The sequence below is a fragment of the Octopus bimaculoides genome, chromosome 21, assembly GCF_046866305.1.
Source record: "Octopus bimaculoides isolate indiv1 chromosome 21, ASM4686630v1, whole genome shotgun sequence".
Lineage (NCBI taxonomy): Eukaryota > Metazoa > Mollusca > Cephalopoda > Octopoda > Octopodidae > Octopus > Octopus bimaculoides.
The window spans coordinates 19,399,302-19,426,507 of NC_142948.1; the positions used below are offsets into that span (position 1 = coordinate 19,399,302).

General features: G+C 37.9%; 1 protein-coding gene across 4 annotated transcripts in view; it reads left to right on the forward strand.

The window, feature by feature from the left end:
• The window catches only part of LOC106879982 (potassium voltage-gated channel subfamily KQT member 1), a 266,966-nt gene that overhangs the window by 175,699 nt on the left and 64,061 nt on the right, over positions 1-27,206 (forward strand). For all 4 annotated transcript variants that reach the window (XM_052975495.2, XM_089338860.1, XM_089338861.1 and 1 more), the window contains 2 exons: positions 23,757-23,852; positions 24,358-24,583. In XM_052975495.2, coding sequence (XP_052831455.1) covers positions 23,757-23,852; positions 24,358-24,583 — 322 coding nt within the window. The remainder of the gene's footprint in view (positions 1-23,756; positions 23,853-24,357; positions 24,584-27,206) is intronic.

Genomic DNA, 27,206 nt, shown 5'->3' on the forward strand with positions numbered 1-27,206 from the left:
TTGGTTATGCTACATTCATGCCTATTTCAGTGTGAACTGCATTGTCAGATATGGCTATTGAGCATGCTTGCTGTCTCTGATAGTTTGTATGACCTTCGTATGTGGCCTGAGTTTTTTAAAAAGTGTTACTGTTTGCACTTGCATGCTCACTCACAATTTTAAATACAATATAGAACTTTCATGTCAATACAAAAATACGGATCTAACAGTCTCAGTGAGCACGAGTAAGTACTGTTTGGCAGATGATTGTCGTTCATGATGGCTACTTTATGTGCATGCCATTGCTTGATGGATAGCGACTCATCTAATAGGACATCACAACCCGTTGGGTGTTGGCCTGAGGCTTGCGATGTTACAAGTTATGGAGATTTGAGGTTCGAGGAATTTAGTAATTTATTAATATCTATAATACTATCCATGTATAAGAAACTCTCATATTTTTTAAACCTAATTTTTAACAAAAGAGGGTTCCTTATACATGTTAAAATACGGTAAGTACTGGGGTTGATTGAGTCAGCTAAAATATTCTCCAAGGTGGTGCCCCAGCATGACTGCAGAAAGAAATAAAAAGAAAAACAGAAAAAGAAAGATATATGTATATCTGCGGAGTGGTTGGTGTTTGGAAGAGCATCCAGCCATAAAATCTGTGCCAAAACAGACACAGTAACCTGGCTGGCTCCTGTCAACCATCCTACCCATGCATGCATGGAAGATGGACATTAAATGGTGATGATGATTATGATATATATATATATATATATATATATATATATATATATATGATGTGAATCGTTGACTGGGACTGGTATAATGAAAGTCCATTCACTAATACTCAACTCACCCACTTAGTGTTGTTCTTGCATTACTACTCTACCCTCCCACATAACAAGTGTCCTTGTATTACTCTTCCATGCTTCCATATAACAGATGTCTCTGTGTTAATACTCTACTCTCTCACATAACATGAAGTCTTTGTGTTACTCTATTTTCCGATGTGATGTGTGTCCATGCATTAATATTCATCCCGTTGATGCCATTTAATACTAGAATATTAAAATAACTCAAAATTTATTTACAGTCAAGTTTAGCAATAGTGAAATAATTTGGGTGAAAGATTGTAGATCAGTATTGAATGGTTTTGCTTATTCGAATATTTTATTTATTGGCAATCCATTCAAATTTTATTTTAGCTGCAATATTTTAAGCTCTTTTCTTTTATTTTAGGCTTACTTCTTGTCCTGTACTTTTCTAGGTTTATTAAATACTTAAGAATATTGTTATCCCTTGCTCACATTTTTCATTCTAGTCCACTCTTTTTACAGGTGATGCAGAAAAATTAATAGTTTTTATTCTAATAGTAAATTTCATATTATTTCATTTCTTATTGATCATTAATTGATGCCTATTCATTTTTGTTAGAAATTCTAAATTGAATAGCACTTTCTTTACATTGAATATTATGAAGTTTGCCCATTTAGAATTAATTTTTTAATTAATACTAATCAGAAATAAATTTTTTTAAAAAGAGAGTAATGATAAAAAGATATATATAAAGCACTAATTATGAGCAATGAGGAATCAAATGAATTAGGAGAGAAGGTCAACTAAAAAAAAGCAAAACAATTACAGACTGGATTTTCTGATTGCCTTGTATTGACAAGTTGTTATTTAAGTATCTTTGTAATTGCAAGTAAGACAGGTATTTTACAACTGGCAATTATAGAAAGCTGTATAACTTTTTTTCTCTTTAATATATTTTTATGAGGTTAGCATGAAAAGATACATCTGGTAGAGATCTGTCATTTGAATACAAATAAAGTATAGTTTGTTTTTCAAATGGCTGAAATATTTTCAGTTAAAGTCGATCTTAAGGGCTACCTACCCATATTTTGGCTACTTAAGCTGCATAACTTTTTTCTCATTATCCTGTGTATGACTATAAACTACATCTGGTAGGGGACACTGGGGTCCTGTTTTCAGGGTTTGAGGAGTGTGGACCCACCTCTTAGCCACTATTGTTCCCAGGTCTACTCTGGCCCGGAGTGGTAGCACCTGTAAGGGTCCCAGCTATGGGTTAACTAGCAAATCCCCCTGTGACTGACGGCGGGGGGGAGGGGGTTCCAGTAGATTGCAGTTGTCGTATTCCCTGCATGGCATAAGAGGCAACTAAAAGGGGCGGGAGTGAGGGGACTGGAAATCCTCTCCTAGTAAATCCATATTCCTAAAAAGACAGCAAGAACAAGACAAGTGGGTGGGAGAAGGTTAATACCCAATCTCACCCTAGTACTAGAGTCATGGAACGTGCGTGGGTGTTGTAAAAGTGAGGTAAAGAGGAGAGAGATAGGGAGTGTGATGATGAGGAGAAGGATAGATGTGTTGGCACTGGGCGAGACTAAGATGAAAGGTAAGGGAGAGTATCAGTTTGGGGATGTGACTGGACGAATGTCGGGAATGGGAGTGGGGAGGGCTCGTGTGGGAGTGTCATTGCTGATGAGTGAGCATGTGAAGAAGAGTGTGGTGGAGTGGACGGAAATCTCTTCAAAATTAATGTTGGTGTTTTTTAGTGCATTTGGTCCACGGAGTTAAAGATGTGAAGAAGAAGTAGAGGAGTTCTGGAGGGAACTGACAGAATGTGTGGATAGGGTGGAGAAAAGTGGTTATGTGGTGGTGTTGGGTGATTTGAATGCACGAGTGGGAAATGAGGAAGTAGAAAGTGTAGTAGGAAAATATAGTGTTACTGGTTGGAATGAGAGTGGGAGGAGGTTGCTGGAAATGTGTGTGGAGCAGGAGTTGGTGGTGGGGAACAGTTTTTTTTTTAAAGTGGGAGAAGAGTAAGTTCAACTGGTGGAGGGTGGAGAAAGAAACAGTAGTGGATAAGGCCTTGATGGATTATATGTTAATTAATAAAAGAGTGGTAGGAAGATTAGTAGATGTGCATGTAACGAGAGGTGGAGGTGGAGGTGTGCCAGATCACTTCTTAGTACAGGGTAAGTTGAAGGTATGCTCAAAATGGAGTGCTAGATGAGTGACAGGGAGGAGAGAGGCTGTGAAGGTGAGTGAACTGAATAGGAGAGAGAAGGAGCAGGAGTATGTAGAGAAACTGAGAGGGGAATATGAACAGGTGAGGAAATGGGAGGAAATGTGGAGGAGGAGTGGGAGGCTTTTAGAGAGGCAGTAATGAGGTGCACCTCTGAGGTGTGTGGTACACAAGTTGTTAGAATGGGTGTGAGTGGTGGAATGGGCAGGTAAGGCAGAGAAGAAAAGGGCCTTTGAAGAGTGGTTGCAGAAAGGGGATGGAAAGGCTTATGATCGCTGCAGAGAAGTGAAGAGGAGAATAAAGAGAGTGGTGAGGGTGGCGAAAAGGGAGGCGAGAGAAAGGTTTGGGAAAAAGTAGAGTGAAAATTTTGTAAGAAATAAAAAGATGGTTTGGAAAGAGGTACAGAGGGTAAGAAAGGTGGTTGGAGGAAGAGAAGGTGGTTGGAGGAAGGGGAGGTGGTTGGAGGAAGGGGAGGTGGTTGGAGGAAGGGGAGGTGGTTGGAGGAAGGGAAGGTGGTTGGAGGAAGGGAAGGTGGTTGGAGGAAGGGAAGCTGGTTGGAGGAAGGGGAGGTGGTTGGAGGAAGGGAAGCTGGTTGGAGGAAGGGAAGCTGGTTGGAGGAAGGGTAGGTGGTTGGAGGAAGGGAAGGTGGTTGGAGGAAGGGGAGGTGGTTGGAGGAAGGGGAGGTGGTTGGAGGAAGGGGAGGTGGTTGGAGGAAGGGAAGGTGGTTGGAGGAAGGGGAGGTGGTTGGAGGAAGGGAAGGTGGCTGGAGGAAGGGGAGGTGGTTGGAGGAAGGGAAGCTGGTTGGAGGAAGGGGAGGTGGTTGGAGGAAGGGAAGGTGGTTGGAGGAAGGGGAGGTGGTTGGAGGAAGGGAAGGTGGTTGGAGGAAGGGGAGGTGGTTGGAGGAAGGGAAGGTGGTTGGAGGAAGGGGAGGTGGTTGGAGGAAGGGGAGGTGGTTGGAGGAAGGGAAGGTGGTTGGAGGAAGGGAAGGTGGTTGGAGGAAGGGGAGGTGGTTGGAGGAAGGGAAGGTGGTTGGAGGAAGGGAAGGTGGTTGGAGGAAGGGGAGGTGGTTGGAGGAAGGGAAGGTGGTTGGAGGAAGGGGAGGTGGTTGGAGGAAGGGAAGGTGGTTGGGGAGGGATGTAAATGGAAATTTCTTGAAAGGAAGTGAGGATGTACAAATGAGATGGGCAGAGTATTTTGATGAGCTGTTAAATGTGGAGGATGTTAGTAGGAGGAGAGAGGAGAATGCCTGTTGTTGGGGAGTGGATCTACTGAGGAGGTGAGGGAATCCTTGCAGAAGATGGCAAACCAGAAGGCATCAGGTATAGATGGGTGTACAATGGAATGCTTAAAGAAAGGAGGAGTGACAGTGATTGAATGGTTAGTGAGGCCTATGAATGTTTGTTATATGGCAGGAAGAGTACCAAAGGACTGGTGCAGTGCCTGTATAGTACCATTATACAAGGGGAAAGGTGATAAATGTGAGTGTGGAAATTTTAGGGATATAAGTCTGTTGTGTGTGGTTGGTAAGCTGTATGGGAGAATTATGACTGTAAGGTCGTAAGGGTGAGGAATCAGACAGAGAGTGAACTAGGGGAGGAACAGTGCAGTTTTAGGAATGGAAGTGGGTGTGCAAATCAAATATTTATAGTAAGGCAGATGTGTGAGAAGTTTTTGGCAAAAAGGAGGGAGGTGTATTGGGCCTTGAAGGCATATGACTGTGTGAATAGGGTGTTGCAGTTGTATGGAGTAGATGGTAGATTGTTGAGAGCTGTTCAGAGCTTTTTATAGAGAAAGTAAGGCATATGTTAGGGTGGGTGGTGAAGTAAGTGAGTAGTTTGATGTGAAGGTGGGGTTAATAAGACAGGCTTGTGTGATGTCTCTATAGTTGTTTAATTTATATATGAATGGTGTGGTGAGAGAGGTAAATGCTAGAACCTTTGGTAGGGGAACCCAAATGGTAGGAGAAAATGGAGAGAAATGGCAAGTGAATCAGTTGTTGTTTGCTGATGATACAGCACTGGCGGCAGATTCAGAAGAGTAACTGAGGAGACTGGTGGTGGAGTTTGGAAGAGTGTGTGAGAGGAGGAAACTGAAAGTGAATGTAGCTAAGAGTAAGGTGATGAGATGTTCAAGAGATGGAATGGCTGGTAGGATGGATGTGGGTATAAATGGTGAGATGTTAGAGGAGGTAAGTGTTTTTAAGTATTTGAGATTACACGTGATAGCGGATGGGGGTGGTGGTGGCTGAGGAAGTGGGATATAGTGTGAGGAAGGGGAGTAAGATACTTGGAGTTATGAAAGGTATGCTGAGAGATAAAAGGTCGAGTATGAAAGTGAAAAGAGATGTGTACGAGGGCATGATTGTGCCAACAATATTATATGGTGCAGAGACGTGGGGGGGGGGGCTGAGAGAAGCAGAAAGGAGCCAACAAGATGTGTTTGAGATAAGATGTCTGAGGGCTATGGTTGGTGTGATACGGATGACAGGATGAAGAATGAGGAAGTACGAAGGCGGGCAATAATGATAGAAAAACTAACAACCAAAATGGATAGACGAATGTTTAGGTGGTTTGGCTACATGGAGAGGATGGATGAGGAGCGGGTGGTAAGGAGAGTGATGAAGGCAGAAGTGGTTGGCAGCAGAACCTCTATTTTTGTGGATGGATGGAATGAGGAAAGCTTTGGTGGTTAGAGGTGTTGGAGTGAGAGAGACAAGAGATTTTATAAATGATAGGAAAGTTTGGAGAGTGTTTGTGGATGGATGAGTGAATTTGATGTTGCTCAAAGTGATACAGAACCAGGATGATGTGGTGGAGGTAAACCAGCATATGCTGTTGGGCTCCACTGTTGATATTGAGGGTTGCGTTCTATGCCTTGACCTGAGCATAGGATGGGGCTTGCCACTTTGAGCTGGGAAATGAATGGAATGTGTCTTGTTGTGGCTACCCCGTCTTAAAGAAATGGGGAATAGGCCTGGGTGTATATATTTAATATCTTTTAACAAGGTTTTCATCAAAAAATTCTACTCAATGAGTTCTCTTAAATAGTTGTAATTAAAATATAGTTTTTCTTTTAAATAACTGAGAAATTACAAGTCAAATTGAATATTAGGTGTTACTCTCCCATTTTTGGCCCTACATTTTTTTCTGCTGAACCAAACATCGATTATTTTATATCAAAATGTAGCTTACCACTGGTCCATCATAATGCAAAAAACCCGAACTAAGAGCGAGCTAAAACTGAATTAGCTGTAAAGTGTTAAATTGGCTGTGAGTGAGTAAAAGTTGACCATAAGAATAATGCACTAATGTAGGTTACCTCATTCACAGTCAATGCTCTAATGTACTTTTCATTACTGCTCCCTCCCCAATGCCTCTCACACACACACACACACACACACACACACACACACACACACACACACACACACACACACACACACACACACACACACACACATCCATCAGTAATGAAACTTTATGTTAATTAGAGGATTGAAACAGGAATTGCTTTTTTAAATTTTTTATATTAGTGCTGTTAATAGTCACAATAGCAGCATAGCAACAACAATAGCTCTAAATACCCTTTGTAAGTTAAACAAAAAAATCAGTGGTAGTTAAATGAAAAAAACAAACATTTGAGGAATTATCAGGTTACTATGGTAGCATTTGTAGTCATGACAGCTGTTTACAGTGACAGCAACAGGTGTGGATCTTCTCAAATAAGCAAGATAAGAGCATAATAGGTATAAACAAAAAGAGAAAATATATAAATACATTCGCACACATGCATGTATATATATTCAATTGGCAGAACATATGAGAACATTTGTGAAACAATAAACAAAATATTATGCAATGATCTGCTGCCATGAAAACATTTTAGTCTCAACCACTCAAGACATATGACAAAAACCACTCATAGAATAATAATGTATATCTTATAAATTCAATTAAATACAGTACTACACATATCAGATTAAATATAAACCAATATAGCTACAATATACACCTATAAGACTCCCACATGTTATTGTTATTATTATTATTATTATTATTATTATTATTATTATTATTATTATTATTAATATTTATTGTCTTTGCACAGCTTCTATCACTGGATATATACTATGGTGCCAGTTGTTCACTACCAGTGAACTAAGGTAACACTCCTTATTTTTTGAGCACCATTTGGAGTATTCAAGTGGTTCTAAGCAGTGCTGTTTTCGGCGAGTGCTCCACCCTTATTGCAGCCCCAATTTGTTCCACATACTTCACAAGATTTTTGCTCACAGTTTCCAGGGCTCCGACAATTATTGGTACTACTACCACCTTTTTCATCGACCACAACTGCTTAACCTCCCAAGCTAACCTGTCATATCTATTGACCTTTCTTCCTTATCGCACACCTTGTTATCAGCTGAGCATGCTATATCTATGATCCCGCATAGTTTGTTTTCTTTCTCAATTAAGACTATGTCTGGCTTCCTATTCTCTATCTCATGGTCGCACTGAATCATAAAATCCCATAGGATCTTTGCATTATCATTTTCGATGATGCCTTTAGGCTTATGTTCTTATCACTCTTTTGCTCTGTCAAGTTCATACTTGTTGCAAAGTGTCCAATGGACAATCCTTACTATATTGTCATGACATATGTTATATTCTTTCTGGGCTAGTGGCATACATTGACTGGTAATATGCCATATGGTTTCACCGTTTTGTCCACAGATTCTGCACTTATCACTTTCTGATGTGTTGTCTATTCTGTATTTGATGTAATTCGTTCTTAGTGCTGGCTCTTGGGCAGCACAGATTAGAGAATCCGTTTCCAGTTTTAAATCACTTAGCCATCGTTTTTATCTGTCTGTCTTATCATCAAGATCCCTATGAAATTGTCCATGCATTCTTTTCTTTATCCACCTGTTTTCAGTTTCCTTCATTCTCATGTACTTATACCGTGCTTTATCTTTGCAATCTTCCATCCTACCTTCTTACTTCCAATAATAGTGGTTCTGTAGCATTTTTTACATACCATGCTATGTTGCTTTCTTCTGCTCTAACACTGTGTTTTCATCCAATCAGTCCACTTTCCTCTCTTTTTCTTGGTACATACAGTCTGTTTGTGTCACTTCCTTGTCTTTCAGTCTAAGCTGTTTAATTCATCTACTGTCCTGCTCCATATCTAGGGAGGGAAATCACCCCAGAGTTGATAGCTTCAATCTTATTCCGTCCATTTAATTTCGACTTGAAGATCCATCTCAGTCTGCACAAGTACTCCACCTTAAATTTTTCTACCATCTCTTTCTCCCCTCAATTTATCCATTTCTAATATCCCCAAATACTTATAGCCCATCTCTTTTATCTGCTTCATAACCTCCCCTGACGGATTCGCTAGCCCGTCCATACATTTGATTTGGCCTCTCTTCAAGATTAACACACCACAATTTTTCAATCCGAACTTCATTCTGATATCAGCACTGAAGGTATACACCATATCAATGGGGGAACTGACTTGGGATTCATCTTTACCATAAAGTTTGAGGTCATCCATGAATAACAAGTGGTTGACTTTTTGTTGGCTGCTTTTGAATACATACCCAGCCTTTGCTTTCCTCAGAATCAGTGTTAGTGGCATCATGCACAGTACAAAGATCAATGGGGATAGGCAGTCCCCTTGGAAGATGCCTCTCCTGATTTCTATTGTTCCTAAACTTCTTCCATATGTTGTCAGTTCTGTTCTCCAATTCGCCATACTTTTTCCAAGCAATCACTCAATATTTGATGCAATACCAAATAGATTCATACTTTCCATAATCCAAGAACGTGGGATCATGTCATACGCCTTACAATAATTGATCCATGACATAGCTAAGTTAGTTTTCCTCCTCTTGCAGTCTCTAAGCACAGTTTTGTCTACCAGGAGTTGATCCTTGATACCTCTACACTTTTGCTTCTATTCATGTGGAAGGACTCCATTTTTTCCAGATGCACATTGACTCTGTAACTATTCCAGTCAATAACTTCCACATAAGTGGCAAGCAGAATATCGGCCAGTAATTGTCTACCATATTGCCTTTTTTGATGTTTTTCAAGCACAGCACTCTCCTACCCATTGTCAACCACTCTGATGTTACTTGGTTGGCATTTAACAAAGTGTTGAGTTGTGCAGCTATTCGTGCATGACATATATCAAATCTTTTGATCCCGTAGCCTTGAACTCAATCTGGTCCTGGGGCCTTCCAGTTGTCTATTTTTTTGCTGATTTCCTTCACTTCCCTAACTGAAATGACTAGTTCTGCCTGTTTTGGACAGACTACTGTTTGATTCAGTTCTTGCAACCATTCAGCATCCTTCTTGTGCTCCTTGTCTTTGCTCCAAATGTAACTCCAAATCCTTTGACTTTTAATGTTATCTGGTATCAACTTTTCATCTGTACACTCTCCATTTATTTCTTTATAGAGTCTCTTCTGATCTATTCTGGTAACCCTTCATTCTTTGGTCGTATTTTACCATCTTTGCTTTCTTTACAATGAGGTGCTGTTTCAGTTCCTCCATTACTACTTTCAGCCCCTTTCTTTCAATAATATACTTCCTGTTCAGTACCCTGTATTTTTGTTCACTTTTAAGCTCCCCCTTTTCTTTTTGGCCGCTCATAGAAATGTCTTTCAAGAGTATATCTAACCCCACCTGTATTCTTCTTTTCCACCATCTTTTCTTTTGTCACTCCCATTATATCTCTTTTTCTTGACATCAACATCAACATTTTCAGCAACAACAATACTTTCTGCCTTGATCAAATTATTTGTTTCTGTGATGCTTTTTGTTCTGATGCATTTCAGAATTTCATTCACATTTTTTGTTTCTTAGTACAATTTCCACCAATCAACCATTTTAAGGTTGCAAATAATGTCACTATCGTTCTCCTGGTGTTCATCTTAGGGGATACTGACAATGTATGTATGATCAATGGAGAGAAAGAGGGTTGTTTCAACTCATGGAACAGAGATTATATGATCAAGCTAGAGCAATAAGAAAAAATTGTTGGCTTAAAAGATGGGTATTTGAAAACAGCAGCAGAGGAAGCAATGAAAATACAGTTCCTACTGATAAAAGTAATCTCATAGCAGAAAACAGAGGTGAAAACTCTAATAAATCACGGGAAAGGAACAGTGATAGCTTGCTCAGTGAGTGACGTATAAATGGTTTGGAAGAAGACAATAAAACTAATGGTGACATGACAGATGGGCAAAAGACATTATTATTATTATTATTTTATTTCTTTATTGCCTAGAGAGGACAAACAAGGACAGACAAAGGGATTAAGTCGATTACATCAACCCCAGTGCATAACTGGTACTTATTTAATTGACCCTGAAAGGATGAAAGGCAAAGTCAACCTCGGCAGAATTTGGAATCAGAACATAGCGGCAGACGAAATACTGCTAAGCATTTTGCCTGGCGTGCTAATGATTCTGCCATCTCACCGCCCTATCATCATCATCATCATCATCATCATCATCATCATCATCATCATCATCACTATTACTATTACTATTACTATTACTACTACTACTACTACTACTACTACTACTACTACTACTACTACTACTACTACTTAGCTTCATCGTTACAATAAAGTTTGAGGTCATGAATAACAAATGGTTGACTTTTTGTTGGCGGCTTTTGAATACATACCAAGCCTTTGCTTTCCTCAGAATTAGTGTTAGTGGTATCAAGCACAGTACAAAGATCAGTGGGGACAGGCAGTCCTCTTGGAAGATGCCCCTCCTAATTTCTACCATCCCTAAACTTCTTCTGTATGCTATCAGGTCCATCCCCCAATTCACCATACTTTTTTCCAAGCAATCGCACAACATTCAATGCAATACCAAATAGATTCATACACTCCATAATCCAAGAATGTGGGATCATATTGTACGCCTTACAATAGTTGATCCATGACATGGCTAAGTTACTTTTCCTCCTCTTGCAGTCTCTAAGTACAATTTTGTCTATCAGGAGTTGATCCTTGGTACCTCTGCACTTACACTTGCAACCCTTCTGCTCATGTGGCAGGACTCCATTTTTTTTTCCAGATGTTCGCTCATTGACTCTGCGAGTATTACAGTCAATAATCATCACATAAGTGACAGACAGGATATCAGCCTGTAATTGTCTACCATATTGCCTTTTTCAATGTTTTTCAGGCATAGCAATGTCAATCACTTTGATGTTACTTGGTTGGCATTTAACAAGGTGTTGATTTGTGCAGCTATTCACGCATGACATTCACCAAATCTTTTCTTGTGCTTCCTTGTCTTTGCCCCAGATGTCACTCCAAAACCTTTGACTTTCAATGTTATCTGGTATCAACTTTTCGTCTGTACACTCTCCATTTATTTCTTTATAGAATCTCTTCTGATCTACTCTGAATAACCTATTCTGGTGGTAACCCTCCATTTTTTGGTCGTATCTTACCATCTTTGCTTCCTTTGCAACGAGGCGTTGTTTCAATACCTCCACTACTATTTTCAGGCCCTTTCTTTCAATATTATACTTCCTTTTCAGCACCCTGTATTTTTGTTCGCTTTTAAGCTCCCCTTTCTCTTTTTGGTCTAGCACAGTGATTCCCTTCGAGAGCATGTCTGACCCTGCCTGGATTCTTCTTTTCCACCATGGATCTTTTCTTTTGTTACTCCCATTATGTTTCTTTTTCTTGACGTCAACACCCACGTTTTCTGCTACAATAATACTTGCTGCCTTGATCAAATTATTTGTTCCTGTGATGTTGTTTGTTCTGATGTATTTCAGAATTTCATTGACATTTTTCGTTTCTTGGTTCAATTTCTATTGATCAACCTTTTTAAGGTTGCAAATAATGTCACTATCATTCTCTTGTTGTCTTACCTTTATTCTGTCATAGATTGCCTTTTGTTCATCTGTCATGTCGCCACTAGTTTTATTGTCTTCTTTTAGATCATCTATATTTCTCTCATCAAGTAAACTACCACTTCTCCTTTCCTGTGCTATGGGATAACTTTTATTAGTAAGAACTGTATTTTCATTGTTACCTCTGCTGCTATTTTCCATGAGCTGTCTTTTCATAGCTTCGAACTCTACTTCTGTGAACCAACAATTTTTTCTCATTGCTCCAGCTTGATCACATAGTCTCTGTTCCGCAGCATTAATTTGTTTGCTCCATCTCCACTGTATGTGGTGGTCCCTTTCTGGATATTGACAGGCTGGAGCCAGACCAGAATCTCTGAGCCTACCAGGTGTAACACTCACCATCATTGGCTTCAGTTTCATTACCACTGTTATTTACAATATTTTGTTTTTTTCATTGTCACTCATATGAGGTAGCGATTATTAGGTTGCGCAATTACCAGTGTTTCTATTGTGACACCATCACTAGATGTATCATTACTCAGCTCATGAGGCGGAGGAGGAGGAGTCTCCACCCATTTCCTTGCGTTATTATCATTATCATTACTGATATCACTAATATGATTGTTTTTATGTGTAGTAGCAGCAGTGGTCGCAGCAGCAGCAACAGTAGCAGAGGTGGGGGAAGTGGTAAGGGTGGTAGTTGGGCCTCAGATTCCTGTACTATCATAATAGTAGTAGTTGTAGTATTATTGTAGTGTTAGTTGTATTTAGTATTAGCAGCTGCATCATATTGTTATTTTTATTTTTATCATTATCACCATCACCAACCACTACCATTGCTTGAGGAAATAGTTGGGTTGCAGTTTGGTGAATAGATCATATTCTACAGATCTATAAATAGATTCGGCAGATGGTGGGGAGGTCAGCCATAGAGACAAAGAAATCTTCGCACCCTTTGGGTCAGCAGAGGTCAAATGTGTTTACTACTACCAGTGGCCACTGAGAGCGCTGCCTTGAAAAGAAGCAATTCAACCTGTTCTATTTGTAATTACAGGTAGACAAAACAACAACAACAATAATAATATATATACACACACACATACTGATATTTACGTCGTTGAATTTTTGAATTTCTGAATTCAATTGCGTTGTTGATATAAAATGTGTGTTTACATATTTGGGAAATATATTAAAGTTTTTAAGTTTTCTTGAGATGTTCGTGTGTCTGTCCAGCTGGAGAACACAGTGGGACTTTGTCTGTCAAGTAGGAGAATACTTTTAGATTTTCGAATACTCAAAGAGTGTCAAAAAGAAAAGAAAACAAGTTTTAGACAGTAAAGTCTTAAGATTTACTAAATATGTTCTTTTGTATGACCGCACAGAGAGAAATGGTAGTGTTCTTAGAATAAAAAGGAGAATGATGTTTACATTTTCGAATACTCAGGGAGAGAGGAAAGGATAAGTATTCAATCAGTAGTTGTAGATATTAAAGGTTTTTTTTTGGGGGGGGGGGGGTTAAGCTGATAGTTTGCGTGTTCAAAAGCTGTAGGTATGTAAGTTTCCTAACTTATTTTATTTTGATGGGGATTTAAAATATTCACTGGAAATTGTAGATATTCCAGTCTTTGGGAATAGTAGGAGGAAGAGATGTTCATCTTGTTGGATTTTTGAATTTCTGAATTTCTTTTGGAATTTTTCTTTTCTTTTTAAAAGTTTTGCTGTGGTTTTCAGTTTTTGTAGTTGTGCAGTATGTATATATTGGTAGGTGCTTACTTCCTTAATTTTTTGTCGTGCATTAATTGTGTTGTTACAATAAAAGGCATGTTTTACATATTCTGTTAGTCAGGGAAGAAGGGAAGACAAAATGTTCACACAAAATTGGAGATATTAAAGTTTCTAAATTTTTTAAGGTGTTCGTTTCTATGTCCAAAGCTGTAGATATGTAAGTTCCTTAACTTATTTTGAAGTAAATTCAAAATACTCACAGAAAACTGTAGATATTCCAGTCTTTTAGAGTTATTTTTTCAGTTGTCCTGCTGGGTTGCATTAGTGTTTCTGTGTCTTCAGCTGCTGACAGGTCAGAGCAGTGAAGAACATGTCCAGCTGCTGTCATGTCCAGTCGCGTATTCATTATTATTATTATATCTGCTCGGTCATACGGATGAACAGCCATCTATCGGAACCGTTTAACATCTTGCGTTCGGTTCGCCAAGGATGTCCTCTCTCCTCCCTTCTGTATGTACTGACTCTCGAACCATTACTGCAGAAGCTGGAGGCTTTGAGGGGCGTCCTGCGTGATTTGGGATGTGGAAGGAGCGTATCTGCCTATGCCGACGATGTCACCGTAATGGTGTCGAGCCACAGGCATATTGACCTGATTGGCGAGACACTAAACGAGTATGAAGTGGTGACAGGAGCGAAAATTAACGCAGAAAAGTCAGTGGGCTTGCAACTAGGCACCTGGAGGGGCAAGTCCATGCCGTCCAACAGCGTCATAGGGTGCTGGACAGACGGACCCGTTAAACTGCTCAGGGTCTGGTTTGGTCCAGACCTCCAGTTGGAGAAAAACTGGGAAGAAGTGACGAACAGGGTGGCCAACCTCACCCAGAAATGGGCTGAGAGGAAGCTCTCCTTGAAAGGTCGAGCGGAGGTGGTGAATGCGTACATCGCATCCGTCATCTATTTGACCGTCGTCCCTTGTCCCGACTGCTGGTTAACCAAGATAGTACGCTTGCTCTTCAACTTTTTGTGGAAGGGTCAGGTACCACTGGTCAGGCACTCCATCTGCTGTCAACAGCCACTGAATGGAGGCCTTGGCATGCCGTGGTTGCTGATGCGCAAACATACGCTCAGGCTATGACATCTCAAGCGTTTCCTGGACGGTGAACAGGTGTGGTCGCCGTTCGTCAGATACGATTTTCCGCAGCTTGTTTCTTTAACAGAGCTGCAATCCTGGATCAAACGTAGACCGAGAAAGGGTGCTTGGCACCTCGAGTGGTGCCAAACTCTCGCTGCCCTCAGTCAGGCGGGCAGTGCGATCGGTAGTAGCTCCACTCTAGCGTTCTATAGAAGATTAGTGGAGGAAAAGTGCGACAACGTTCTCGGGGAAACTCTAGGCGTCGAAAATAATCAGTTAAACAGTCTGTTCGGGAGAACTTTCGAGCCGGGGCCCATGGATAATTTCCAAAGGTCCCTTGCCTGGCAGTGCTACCGAGGTGCGCTCCCTGTCCAAGATAAACTCTACCGGCACGTAAGTACCATCAACCGGGCCTGCCCGAGGTGCGCTCAGGACAACGAAACCGTTCTGCACGCACTCGTCCAGTGCCCGAGCATTGCTGACCTGTGGGTTTATATTGAACAGCTACTGTCACGTGTAGGACGGATCCGGCTATCAGCTGGATCCATCGTGAGAATTGACCCGCCGACCTCCTTTAACCGGGAGGGCAAGGCAATTTTCCCATGCCTAGTGGCTGTAGCGAAAGAGGTGATATGGTGGACCCGTTTGAAAGGGCTAAAGTCAGACACTTTCCTCTTTGGCCAAGGCCTCATCAACTTTTTCAAGTTCCACTTGAAAAGGAAGATGAGAGTACAGAGGGAAGTGCTTTCTCATAGCAAATTTGTTGAAAGATGGGTGACTGTTGGAAGAATGGCCAGTATAAACAGACCAATTCTGAGAATACACCTGTAGAAAAAAAAAGGTAATGTAAAAGGAGAAAGGGCTCTATACCCCTTTCTTATTGTTTCTGACCAGGCTCCCGTGGTTTTATGGGTTTTTCCACGTGTAGCCTTTCCTTTTTCGAAGCGCCTCCCCCTTTGGGATTTCTATTTATTTATTTATTTATTTATCTATTTATTTGTTATATCTTTCTCCATTTTCTTCCTCTGTTTAGATGAACTTTCCTACCTTTTCGGACAAAACCTTTTGTAACCTTCGTCCTGTCTTTGTCCTTACATGTTTTTAATTGATATTAGCCCTTGTGGCCAATAAAACGAATTAATTATTATTATTATTATTATTATTATTATTATTATTATTATTATTATTATTGTTCAGTAATTTTATTTTTATAACATGCTTTCACTTCCCTACCGAGCGCAGATTATTATTATTATTATTATTATTCCTTCATAACACAATGTAGGTAAAAATGCTCCAGTCTTTAGTCATCTGTCAAGTCACAACAAGGACCTCAGACAGATAATACTTTCCTTAAGATGTGCACTGTGCCCAATAAGGCTGCTTTTTGCAAGACATCAATGTTGCATGGGATTTCCAGTTGCCTTAAGAAGTTTTGAAGTTTCAATGGGATTGAGCCCAATGCTCCGATCACCACTGGCATCACTTTTACATTACTCTCTTGCATTCCATACAGTCTTGCCATTTCCACTTTCAATTCGGAGTACTTGGTGATTTTGTCAACCACTTTACTCACAACACTCATGTCATTTGGTATGGTTACATCAATGATCTGACAGTATTTGTCTCTCTTATTAAATCTGACAATATCTGGCGGATGGTGTTCGATTACACAATCCGTCAGAAAATCATAGTCCCAGAGTATCATTACTTTTCCATCCTCCTGCATAACATTACTTGGTACATGCTCGTACCAGTTCTCTGTTACTTCATGTTGGTATTTATGGCATAAGAGCCAATGAAGATACACACACAGACTTTATCGGGGCGGTGCTTGTATTCTTTTTGTGGAAGGCTCTCATATCCACTTACCAAGTGGGTCACATTTTTCACACTCTTTTCTCAGAGTCTGCATTTCTAGGTGCCAGAAGTTTTATAGATGTTATACTTCACTGAATTGGTAGTGAGAGCCTGGTCTTGTGTAGCAATGTGTAGCTTTCAGCGATATGCTTCAAATGTGTAGCTTTCAGTGATATGTTTCAAATCATCTCGCTCAAGCCATGCTCACGATGCTGTATTATCCCTAACGTTTTGTGTATTTCTTTCAAACTCTCCATGCATTCTCATTTCAAGAAGGTCTTCTTTTCTCTTCTCCTCAGCTCTCTGGTTAAACTCTTCCTCACCAGTCATTTCATCTGCATTTACACCCATATCTTTCGCAGCATATTGCAGCAGGTCTTCATCACTATTTATCAAATACTCAGCAAGCATTCTCCTTTCACTCTTTATCCAATGGTTTATACTAATTAATCCTCTGCCATCATTTTTTCTTTTCGTATACTCTTTGTTTACTTTTGCTTTAGGGTGTAGCGCCCCATGCAGCGTCATCAACATTCTCATCCTTCTATCCAGTGTTGATATTTTCTCCTTAGTCCATCCAATTCGGATGCACTATGTCTGACCACCACAACTGCCCAGATATTCATTGCGGTAATCAAATTTTTGGTATTCAGATTATTATTATTATTATTATTATTATCATTGCCTTTGCACAGCTTCTAACGCTGGAGATGTACTACGGTGTCAGCTGTTCACTACCAGTGAACTAAGGTAACACCTCTTAGTTTTTGAGCACCATCCAGAGTATTCATGTGGTTCCAAGCAGTGCTGTGTTCTGCAAGTGCAGCCCCTATTTGTTCCACGTACTTCTCGAAATTTTTGCTCACTGTTGCTAGGGCTCTGACAATTATTGGTACTACTGCTACCTTTTTAATTGACCGCAACTGCTTAACCTACCAAGCTAACCTGTCATATCTCTCGACTTTTCTTTCTTCCTTATCGCATACCTTGTTGTCAGCTGGGCATGCTATATCTATGATCCAGCATAGTTTGTTTTCTTTCTCAGTTAAGACTATGTCTGGCTTCCTATTATCTATCTCATTGTCGCACTGAGTCATAAAATCCCATAGGATCTTTGCATTTTTATTTTTGATGATGCCTTCGGTTTTTTGGTCGTACCAATTTTTGGCTCTGTCAAGTCCATACTTGTTGCAAAGTGTCCAATGGACATGCCTGGCTATATTGTTGTGGCTATATTGAGAGGTTTTCCATGCCATTTATCAGTCATAATATCTAAGGCAACAATTTTAGCACGGGTTTTCGAGCGCTTAGCTTTTTCTGCGGGTGTTTCTAGTTCGTCTAATTCTTGAATTTGTTGTAATTGGAATTCACTTAGATATTCCTTTGCCTGTTTTGTTACTGAGTAAGATGCTTTCTTGCTTTCATGTTTTGAGACTTATTATTATTATTATTATTATTATTATTATTATTATGATCATTATTATTATTATTATTATTATTATTATTATTATTATTAAGGCAGCGAGCTGGCAAAAATTGTTAGCATGGTGGATGAAATGCTTAGTGGTATTTCACCCATCGCTATGTTCTGAGTTCAAATTTCACCAAAGTTGACTTTGCCTTTCATTCTTTCGGAGTCAATAAAATAAGTACCAGTTGAATACTGGGGTTGATGTAATCAACTCATCTCCATCATCATCATCATCATCATCATCATCATCATCATCATCATCATTAAGGCAGTGAACTAGCAGAATTGTTAGCATGCTGGGCAAAATGCTTAGCAGTATTTCATCTGTCTTTATGTTTTGAGTTCAAATTCTATCAAGATTGGGTCAATAAAATAAGAACCAGTTGAGCACTGAGGTTGATGTAAACAACCCCTCCACCTCCTGAAGTTGCTGGGGCCTTGTGCCAAAATTTGAAACCATTATTATTATTATTACTATTGCTGTTGTTAGAAGAATTGTTACCATGCCTGACAAAATGCTTAGTAGTATTTCACACTTTGGGTGTGAATGGTGCAGCATGAAATTTTTAACAAATAACTTATGGGCACATACTGGCACATACTCATTACACACATGATGTTATGGTGAAGAATCAGTTAGTTTTGAAGAAAATGTTTCATTACATTTCCCAAGCTTATAAATCATTTCATTGAAACTTAACAAATTTTCAAACTGACCTTTTGTAATTGTGTAGTTTAATTCTGTTGAGTTTCCACAATTTCAGTATGGTATCTCATCTTGAAGATGCTTTTTTTTGCCATCCTATATTTCTTGTAATTCTTGTATTGAATCAATTTTTATACAGCTGTAAGGGGAGCCTTTATGTGGTCCATTGATGTGCTAGGAATAGCTGAAATCTTCCTTAAATCATACACATGCATAATAGAAAATTACATCAAATAATGTTCTACAGATATTGAAAAAAAAGATACTGGTATGCTGTTGGTGATAGGTCTGTTTAATCTGGATTAATTTAGTTCTATAACAAGATTGGAAATGCCAGAAAATAATGCTAAAATTCTTGGACAATATTAAAGACTAGCTGAACCCATGGATATTCCATGGAATAGGCAACCTCAATGACATTAGTATTATATTTACATCTAAAAAATAATTTCTCCTGCTTTGAACTCGATCACACTGAAAGCATTATTTCTATACAAAGCAACAAGTGAAATGCAACAATACTTTCTGGTGTGTACATTTTTGTAGCAGTTTTTGGTGACAAATTGTTCATCATAAAGTTTCACTGTTGCTAGACCAATTTCTGCTCAAACATCATCCCTGTCATTAATAGCTGCTAATGATAAGAGTGGATAAAATGAAAAGCAACAGTTGATTTTGGTTATTATGCAATAATTTAATATGAATATATATATGATTTTCTTATATGAATAACTCTTTGCATTCACTTAAACACACTCTTTATATAATTGTAAAATAAATATGAACATATGGTACAGATTTGCTAAGCTAAATAAATGGTACAGAAATATATGGTACACGTACACTAAAACCATAAATATATAAATATATATGTATATATATATCTTAATCCATTATGGTCAACCAAGTGAAACTACTAATATAAAAGTTTGCTAGAAGCATATGAGCAAACTAATGATTCAAAAATAACTTACAACATAAAATTCATTTAATGTTCATTAACTTGCTCTCTCTCTCTCTCTCTCTCTCTCTCTCTCTCTCTCTCTCTCTCTCTCTCTCTCTCTCTCTCTCTCTCCCTCTCTCTCTCTCTCTCTCTCTCTCGCTATATATATATATATATATATGCAGGAATATAAATAAAACATAAAAAACAGACAGTGTCGGAACTCTTTTAAACAAAATAATATATTCCTCTATACACAATCATACAAAAAACCACCTTTTTTGTATTTATTTTTACTCGCATATATATATATATATATATATATATATATATATATATATATATATTTTCTGGATTGACAGGTCTTTACCACTTACTCATCTGGTTGCTTGATCAAAGCAAGAGAAGTGGCAAATGGGCAGAGTGCAACACATATGCTAACAGCTGCCGGAGTGATAAGAAAAATGATGATACTTAAATCAGGAGTATTATAATTCAAGGAACAAAATTATATTTATTGATTGGTAATGAGATGAAAAAGAACAGATGACTCTTTTGCATGACTTTTGATATGTGTTGGTTTTGCAGAATTTAATGTCAGACAGTATCCCTTTAAACCAAGGACACACAGATAAGCAAAGAAATTTAAATTAAGTCTTGATAATGAAACATTGAAAATATAAAATGTAAACTGAAAAGTCTTGCTGGCTATGATGGACATGTAGGTTTCATTGGATTTCTTTTCTTTACTGCAGCTGATCCTCCTGGTTCCTTGCCAGTAACTTTGCAGAACCCTCCTATCCCCAAATTTTCTCAACCATGATGATTCTTAGCCATACTCTCATGGCTGGAGTCTTCCCCTTCTCTGCTTAACTTGCATCTAATTCCTCCATATTTATCTCCTTCCACTTCACTAAACTCATCATTATGCATAAGTACATGCCAAGTACAGAAATACCTCTGTTCATTTCAAGCCAACCTATGCACTGGCTCTGACAAATTCTCTTACATTACACTAAAATAATACATCCCAGAGCTAGCTCTAACACTCAACAAACTCTTCAATTTGTCTTTCTCTTTGGAAACAAGCTGTGGTGTGTCCAATTCCCAAGAAAGGTAACCTCTCTTATTCTTTCAGTTATCATCTTACTGTGTTAATAATGGTGATAGCCCTTAACAAAGACATTCACCAACATCTCTCTCTCTCTCTTTAATGACAAATAGTATGGTCTGCATAAATCCCATTACACAGGGAGCTTTTACCTTAGGAAAACTTGAGGAAAGCAATGTCTTTGCTTTCAACAAATTTCCTGTCAGATCACATTTTCATTGTCTATTCTGATGGAGCTCTCTCTGATCCATAATATATCAACTCTAGTGTACCTTAGGCTTCTGCTTATCACCCCATATACTTCCTCCTTTACATCAATAACCTACTTGTTGTTACCTTCAATAATTTTTATGTAGATGATCATTCTTCCCTAACCTTCTTCCATAGGTAGACTAGATACCTCACATCAAATTTTCATGAACAGTGATCTCAAAAGTCTCTTCCAATGGAGTCATGCCAGTCTTGTCTAATTCAAAAGCACTGCATCCTACTTGAATATGTGCAGCATACAAGTAGATAGGAGTATAGCTGTATGATAACTCCAAATGCTAAATCTCAGTCTTTCATTGTGAACACACATCCTTAACATAGTTAAGACTGCATTTCAAAGACTGGCACTTTCACTTCATAAAAGAAATGTGAGTACTTTAGCTTCCGTCATTCACTGACCCCCTAAAAAGTTCAGGTGAGCTGAAGAATGAAGTGCACTGCTCCTATATTAGGGATGTTGCTGCTGCTACACATACAAACATCCTAGACTGCATTCAGAGAAAAGCCATTTGATTGGTTGGTATAAAATCATTCATGGGCACACTTCAGTCTCTAGCTCAGAGATGTACTCTTTCGTCTCCAGCTTTTCTTCTACCATTACAAAAGTTCCTATTCCTTAGAGCAGACTCCACTCACTTGCCTCTCCTCTCATTATCCATGTTATGTCCAAGTCTCCAAGCCCTATACTATCCACTATTTCTAGTCCTTTCCCAAAATGTCATCCCGCTGAAATCTTCTTGTTCGTGTTTTTCCTGTAGGGCCTCACATGTGTAATATAGTGTATTGAGATTGTCTAAGTGAATACAAAGTCCTCCTATGAATGTTTAGAATCTAAAAACAGTAATTAAGGAAGTTAACTCTAATACAACCAGTTGATTAAAAATTTTGGTCAGTTATGAACAATGCAGATTTCTGTGGATCTCATCTTTAAAGACAAATGGTGATGTAGTACACATGTTTGGATTTTATTAGACCTCAACACTGAAGCATATTCTCATTTAGCAATATTAAGAGAGACCGAGGGCAGTGGTGTCTTGTCCATCTTTACATTCTGAGTAAAGATGGACAAGGTCAACTTTGTCTTTCGTTCTTTTGGGGTTGATAAAATAAGTATCAGTTGAACACTGGGATCAGTGTAATTGACTTACTCCCCTCCCTGAAATTGCTGGCCTTATGCGAACATTTGTAACTAATATGAAGAGTGACTGGTATATATATATATATATATATATAAATAAAGGGAAATTAATGATATTGATTATGAATGTCAACAATATGGCTGAGGGAATAAAAAACACCTAAGAGGACTGTTCTGCATATTAAACACATATATAAGGTTTGAAATATGTAGTTCAGTGGGTTGAATATTTTATAATCTGAGATTATCTGGACATTGATAACTTTGGATTGTGAACTGAGTAGCATATGTTTTGCTGAGGTCTACTAAATGCCTGCGCTTTCACCGGTTGACTTAAGGATCAGATCCATTCCAGTATGCATTGCCCAGAATTTTGGTCAACTGTGCTATCATCTTTACTTCTTGGTTTCAGATCTTAAACACCGTTAAAAGGATTCTTAGCTGATTGAAGTTTTTCAGCTCCCTATATTATGTATTTGAGATCCTATCTTATTCTATTGAGGTACCTTTTTATGATAAAGTAATCACAAATGTTACGAACTTGTTGACTAATAGAATGAAATTTGTATTAGGATGTCATATTTGGTAACATATAAAAATTAGGGAGCCTGAGCCACTTGGAGACCTTTAGTTGGTTGCTCACCATATTAGAAATAACAGCAAAATTCCCCTCACACTCTTAAAAATATAGACTTATTGACTCCATCTATACTAAGTCTGAATAAAAGATGCAGCATTTCTTTTGATCACAGGTCTGCTGATTTGGGGTTGAGCTAAACAACAACAATACCAATATATGCACTGAGAGAAGCATTACATTAAGATAACAATCTGTATAACCTTTGAAATGTATGTACACACATAGAATGGTACCAGCTGTAATAGTTTGTCTCAAAGAAACTTCTTAAAGAGATTTTGTGTGTTAAAAACAGAAAACTCATTCAGAATGTCATCGGCAGATCATTAGACACTGTTGCTTAACCTGAATTAGTCTCTTCAGTGACAAACCCTGTCAGATATTGTGAGCTAAGTTAAAATATAGCAATCAGCTGCTGATTTCTATATTGGAATAAAAATTTTGACTTAGTTCAGAATGTTCCTGGCTGCTCATTATGGAGGAGGTCAATTCAAGTCAAAGTACTGTACTCTGCTGACGTATCAGTAACATTCTGAGTGAGTTCTATGTTTTTAGCTAAAAAAGTCTCTTAAGAGAAGTTACTCTGAGACAATATATCATAGCTAGCATAATTCTGAAGTTGTATATTTATTACAAATGTTATATATATTATTAAACAATAATAACTGCATTGGTAAAATTGTTAATTAGTTCATTGTTGATGTATTCTTGTTGATGTTATATGGAATTTCACTTTTTAAATAATCACTCTCTCACTCTCTTGCTCTCTTTTACTATCTTCTCATTTTCTCTCTTTCTTGGTATATACATAATGGAGGCTTCTATTATATTATAGGGAATTCTTGGATCAGGATTTGCTCTGAAAGTACAACAAAAACAGCGACAGAAGCACTTTAACAGACAAATTCCAGCTGCTGCCACTCTTATACAGGTAAGATTTACAAGAGATGTAAGCAACAAGGAGAAAAACTCCTTCACATTAACAGTTTTAAAAAATTCTATTGCAGATTTTATTAAAATTTATTTTTATGAAATGAAACAAGATAAGCAAATAAAATACAAATTAAAATAATTAAAACAAAGTTTCAAATTCCTTGAATGTGTTGCATCAGAAAGTTTTTACATTTGTGAATGAATTAATTGGCAATGAAGATTTTCAGCATAAAATGGTCATTTGAGAAAGAATAAATAACATTTTGTGATAGAAAAGAGGAATAGGCTGTGTTGTCTGTTACTGTCTCAAAGTGATGTGTTTAATTTCAAATATTTTATTCTCCAAGTAATCTGTGAAATTCATGTTTTTTAATGTAAGTCTGCCCAAACAAGTTGAATGCTTACACAGAGCAGGTTTTACAGCCACATCATCCAAACCAACCGAGCGGAACTGGGTTTAGCTGCTAGTATATGTATAGGTTTGTGTGCACATATCTTTCCAGTGTGTTTGGCGATGTTATGCAGCTGATCCTTCCTTCAACTCAGAAGCGACATGGAAAATCCATATTCAAGACACATATCCCGAGGAAACAGTTCTTGCACGAATGGCCAGGCGAGCAAGTTTGACATTAAGGAAACGCCGTGCATCACGGATGGATGTTAATTCTCCAAGCAGCCATTTGCACCGGGACAGTATCATATCTCTGTCATTTACAGATGAAAAGGGATGTAAGTAAAAATTATTTTCTTTTCAATTTTATTTTTCTTAGTGTTAAGCGCCAGGGTGTGACAGAATTAGTGAAAATTAGGCCAAATGCCTTAAATATATATAACTGTTCTGAATTCGAAGTATATTTAGGAAAGAAACAAATAATATTAAGGATTGTTTTAATTGACTCACACTCCTCAACAGAGACATGCCAAGAGTCAAGATTGTTTCTACCACCTTAACTGTGTTCCTCTTATTGCATTGACACACACATACTGCAGCACTAGTGAATGAGTAGGTGTGTCATACACCAGCTCAGCCTATTTCTTTGTCCTGCCTTCAGTTTTAAAAGTTAGTCTTGTAAACCTTACTTCAACTGATACAAAAATATCCCTTTATAAGTCAGTCTGAGCTACCTTTTATTGTAATTTTGAGGTTATAAAGGGAAATGTTCTTTATTTTTTATCGTACTTTTGATCGGAAAACTTATACCTGGACAATTGATATCTAGGACAACTGATATATAGGACAACTCATAACAGGTATAAAGTGATAAAGATTTAATTTTGAAAGGAAAATCAAGTAAGAATAAAATAAATATTAAAAGAAAGACTTTTTGTGGGAGACAATGAAAACTATAAAAGTATAAAAGAATTTACTAAAACTGAAACTTAGAGCAGATTATATGCCACAGCTTTTAAGAAAGACATTTTCTGGTAAGGATCATACCTTTTGAATAAAGTTATCAATTGCTTGTTGCAGTCTTTGTTAACCTGATTTGAAGTTATTTGCACTCCCCGTTCCAAATAAATTTTCTTTTTCTGCACCAAAATCGCCTCCAACATTAGTGTATTCATTAATTTCCAGACATTCGGATGTTGGCATGAAATTGAATTTTGTAAGGCATTATGAAAACCTTCAAGGCTATTATTAGTTCTTGTCATGTCAGTTGAAATCCTCTATGAAATATTCCATACTTTAATTGAAATTACTGGAGCCAGATGACATCTTGTAGCACCTCTTCCTCTTTTGGATCCTATGTAAGTCACTTTAAAATATGACACAAATTCTTGTGGCAAACCATCGTCGTCAGACAGTTCTTCATAGACAACAATAACATCAGTCGTTGGTAAAAAAAAAAGCAACTACTGTAAAGCACTTTATCTTTAGACTATAATATTTCATCTGTATTATATTGGACAACTCAACAAGTTTTCGGTAAAAGCTTTGAGAAAAAGGAAATAAACAACCAGTTACCTCTATATCAGGAAATCTCAAAGTATATCATATACATTTTAGGTTGAACATCAAGGCAATGAGTAACTAGCTGAGAAAACAACCAATCATAAGCTGCTTGCCGCTTGTTGGGTAACAATGCGAAAACAAGAAGTACATTCAAATTACCTATTTGAATGCTGATTGTATATAACTGGTAATATGTAGATGGACAAACTTTAAATGTGTCATCACCAGACCAATCACGAATTTTAGCAAGATCATCCCACTCTGTTGATGAGGTGAAAATTATCATTCTTTCCTTATCTTCTACACCAGTATCACATTACAAAAATGCTTCCCCTGACTCAAATTTTCAGTACTCTAATAGGATATCAAAACCATATCTTTCTAATGGAATAGTGGGACTACTACTATTCTGCTGTTGTCACTGATGAATACTTCATGATAAACTTTATGTTGCTATTAATCCAGCCAACACCTCATCTTGTAGAGAAGAACCTTCTGTTGCAATCACAATTCTTGCGGGCTCTTGTGATGACAAGGCTTTGGCTTTTATAGAACCGGGGACAATTCTCGATTTCACTTTATTCACATCAGTGCTGTGAAAGTGTTCCCTATTGAAGGTACTATTTCTAATGGGTCCTCTTCAGCCATCATCTGAACATATGCTCTGCACATCTTTACTCCACATAGCCATACTTTTCTTGATTTATCTGCATTCTGTCTGTGAAAATTATATACGTAGTTGTTATCATCCAGAAGCTCCTTGCTGAGATTTTATATAGTATGGCATTGTGAGAGCTAAAGAAAATTTTAAAATAGTTGAAAAGTTGACAAGTACAAAACCAACTGACATGACTAATACAAAATATAAAAATAAAACAATTTTGTTGAAAAGCTATGATGACCGTTTGTGAGTTGTTTGCTGGATGAACAGTAACTAGCATGAACTATGAAATTTAAAGGATGCTAGTCTATAGTTAAAGAGTTAAACAATCACTGTCATGCCTATAAACTAAAAACCTGCCTATTTACTTTATCAATAATTATCTTTAAGTGGGTTATTTTTTTTAAGTAAAAATATTTATACCCGTTATGAGTTGTCCTATATATCAGTTGTCCTATATATCAGTTGTCCTATATATCAGTTTTCCTATATATCAGTTGTCCTAGATATCAGTTGTCCTATATATCAGTTGTCCTAGATATCAGTTGTCCTATATATCAGTTGTCCCATATATCAGTTGTCCTAGATATCAGTTGTCCTATATATCAGTTGTCCTATATATCAGTTGTCCTAGATATCAGTTGTCCTATATATCAGTTGCCCTAGATATCAGTTGTCCTAGATATCAGTTGTCCTATATATCAGTTGTCCTAGATATCAGTTGTCCTATATATCAG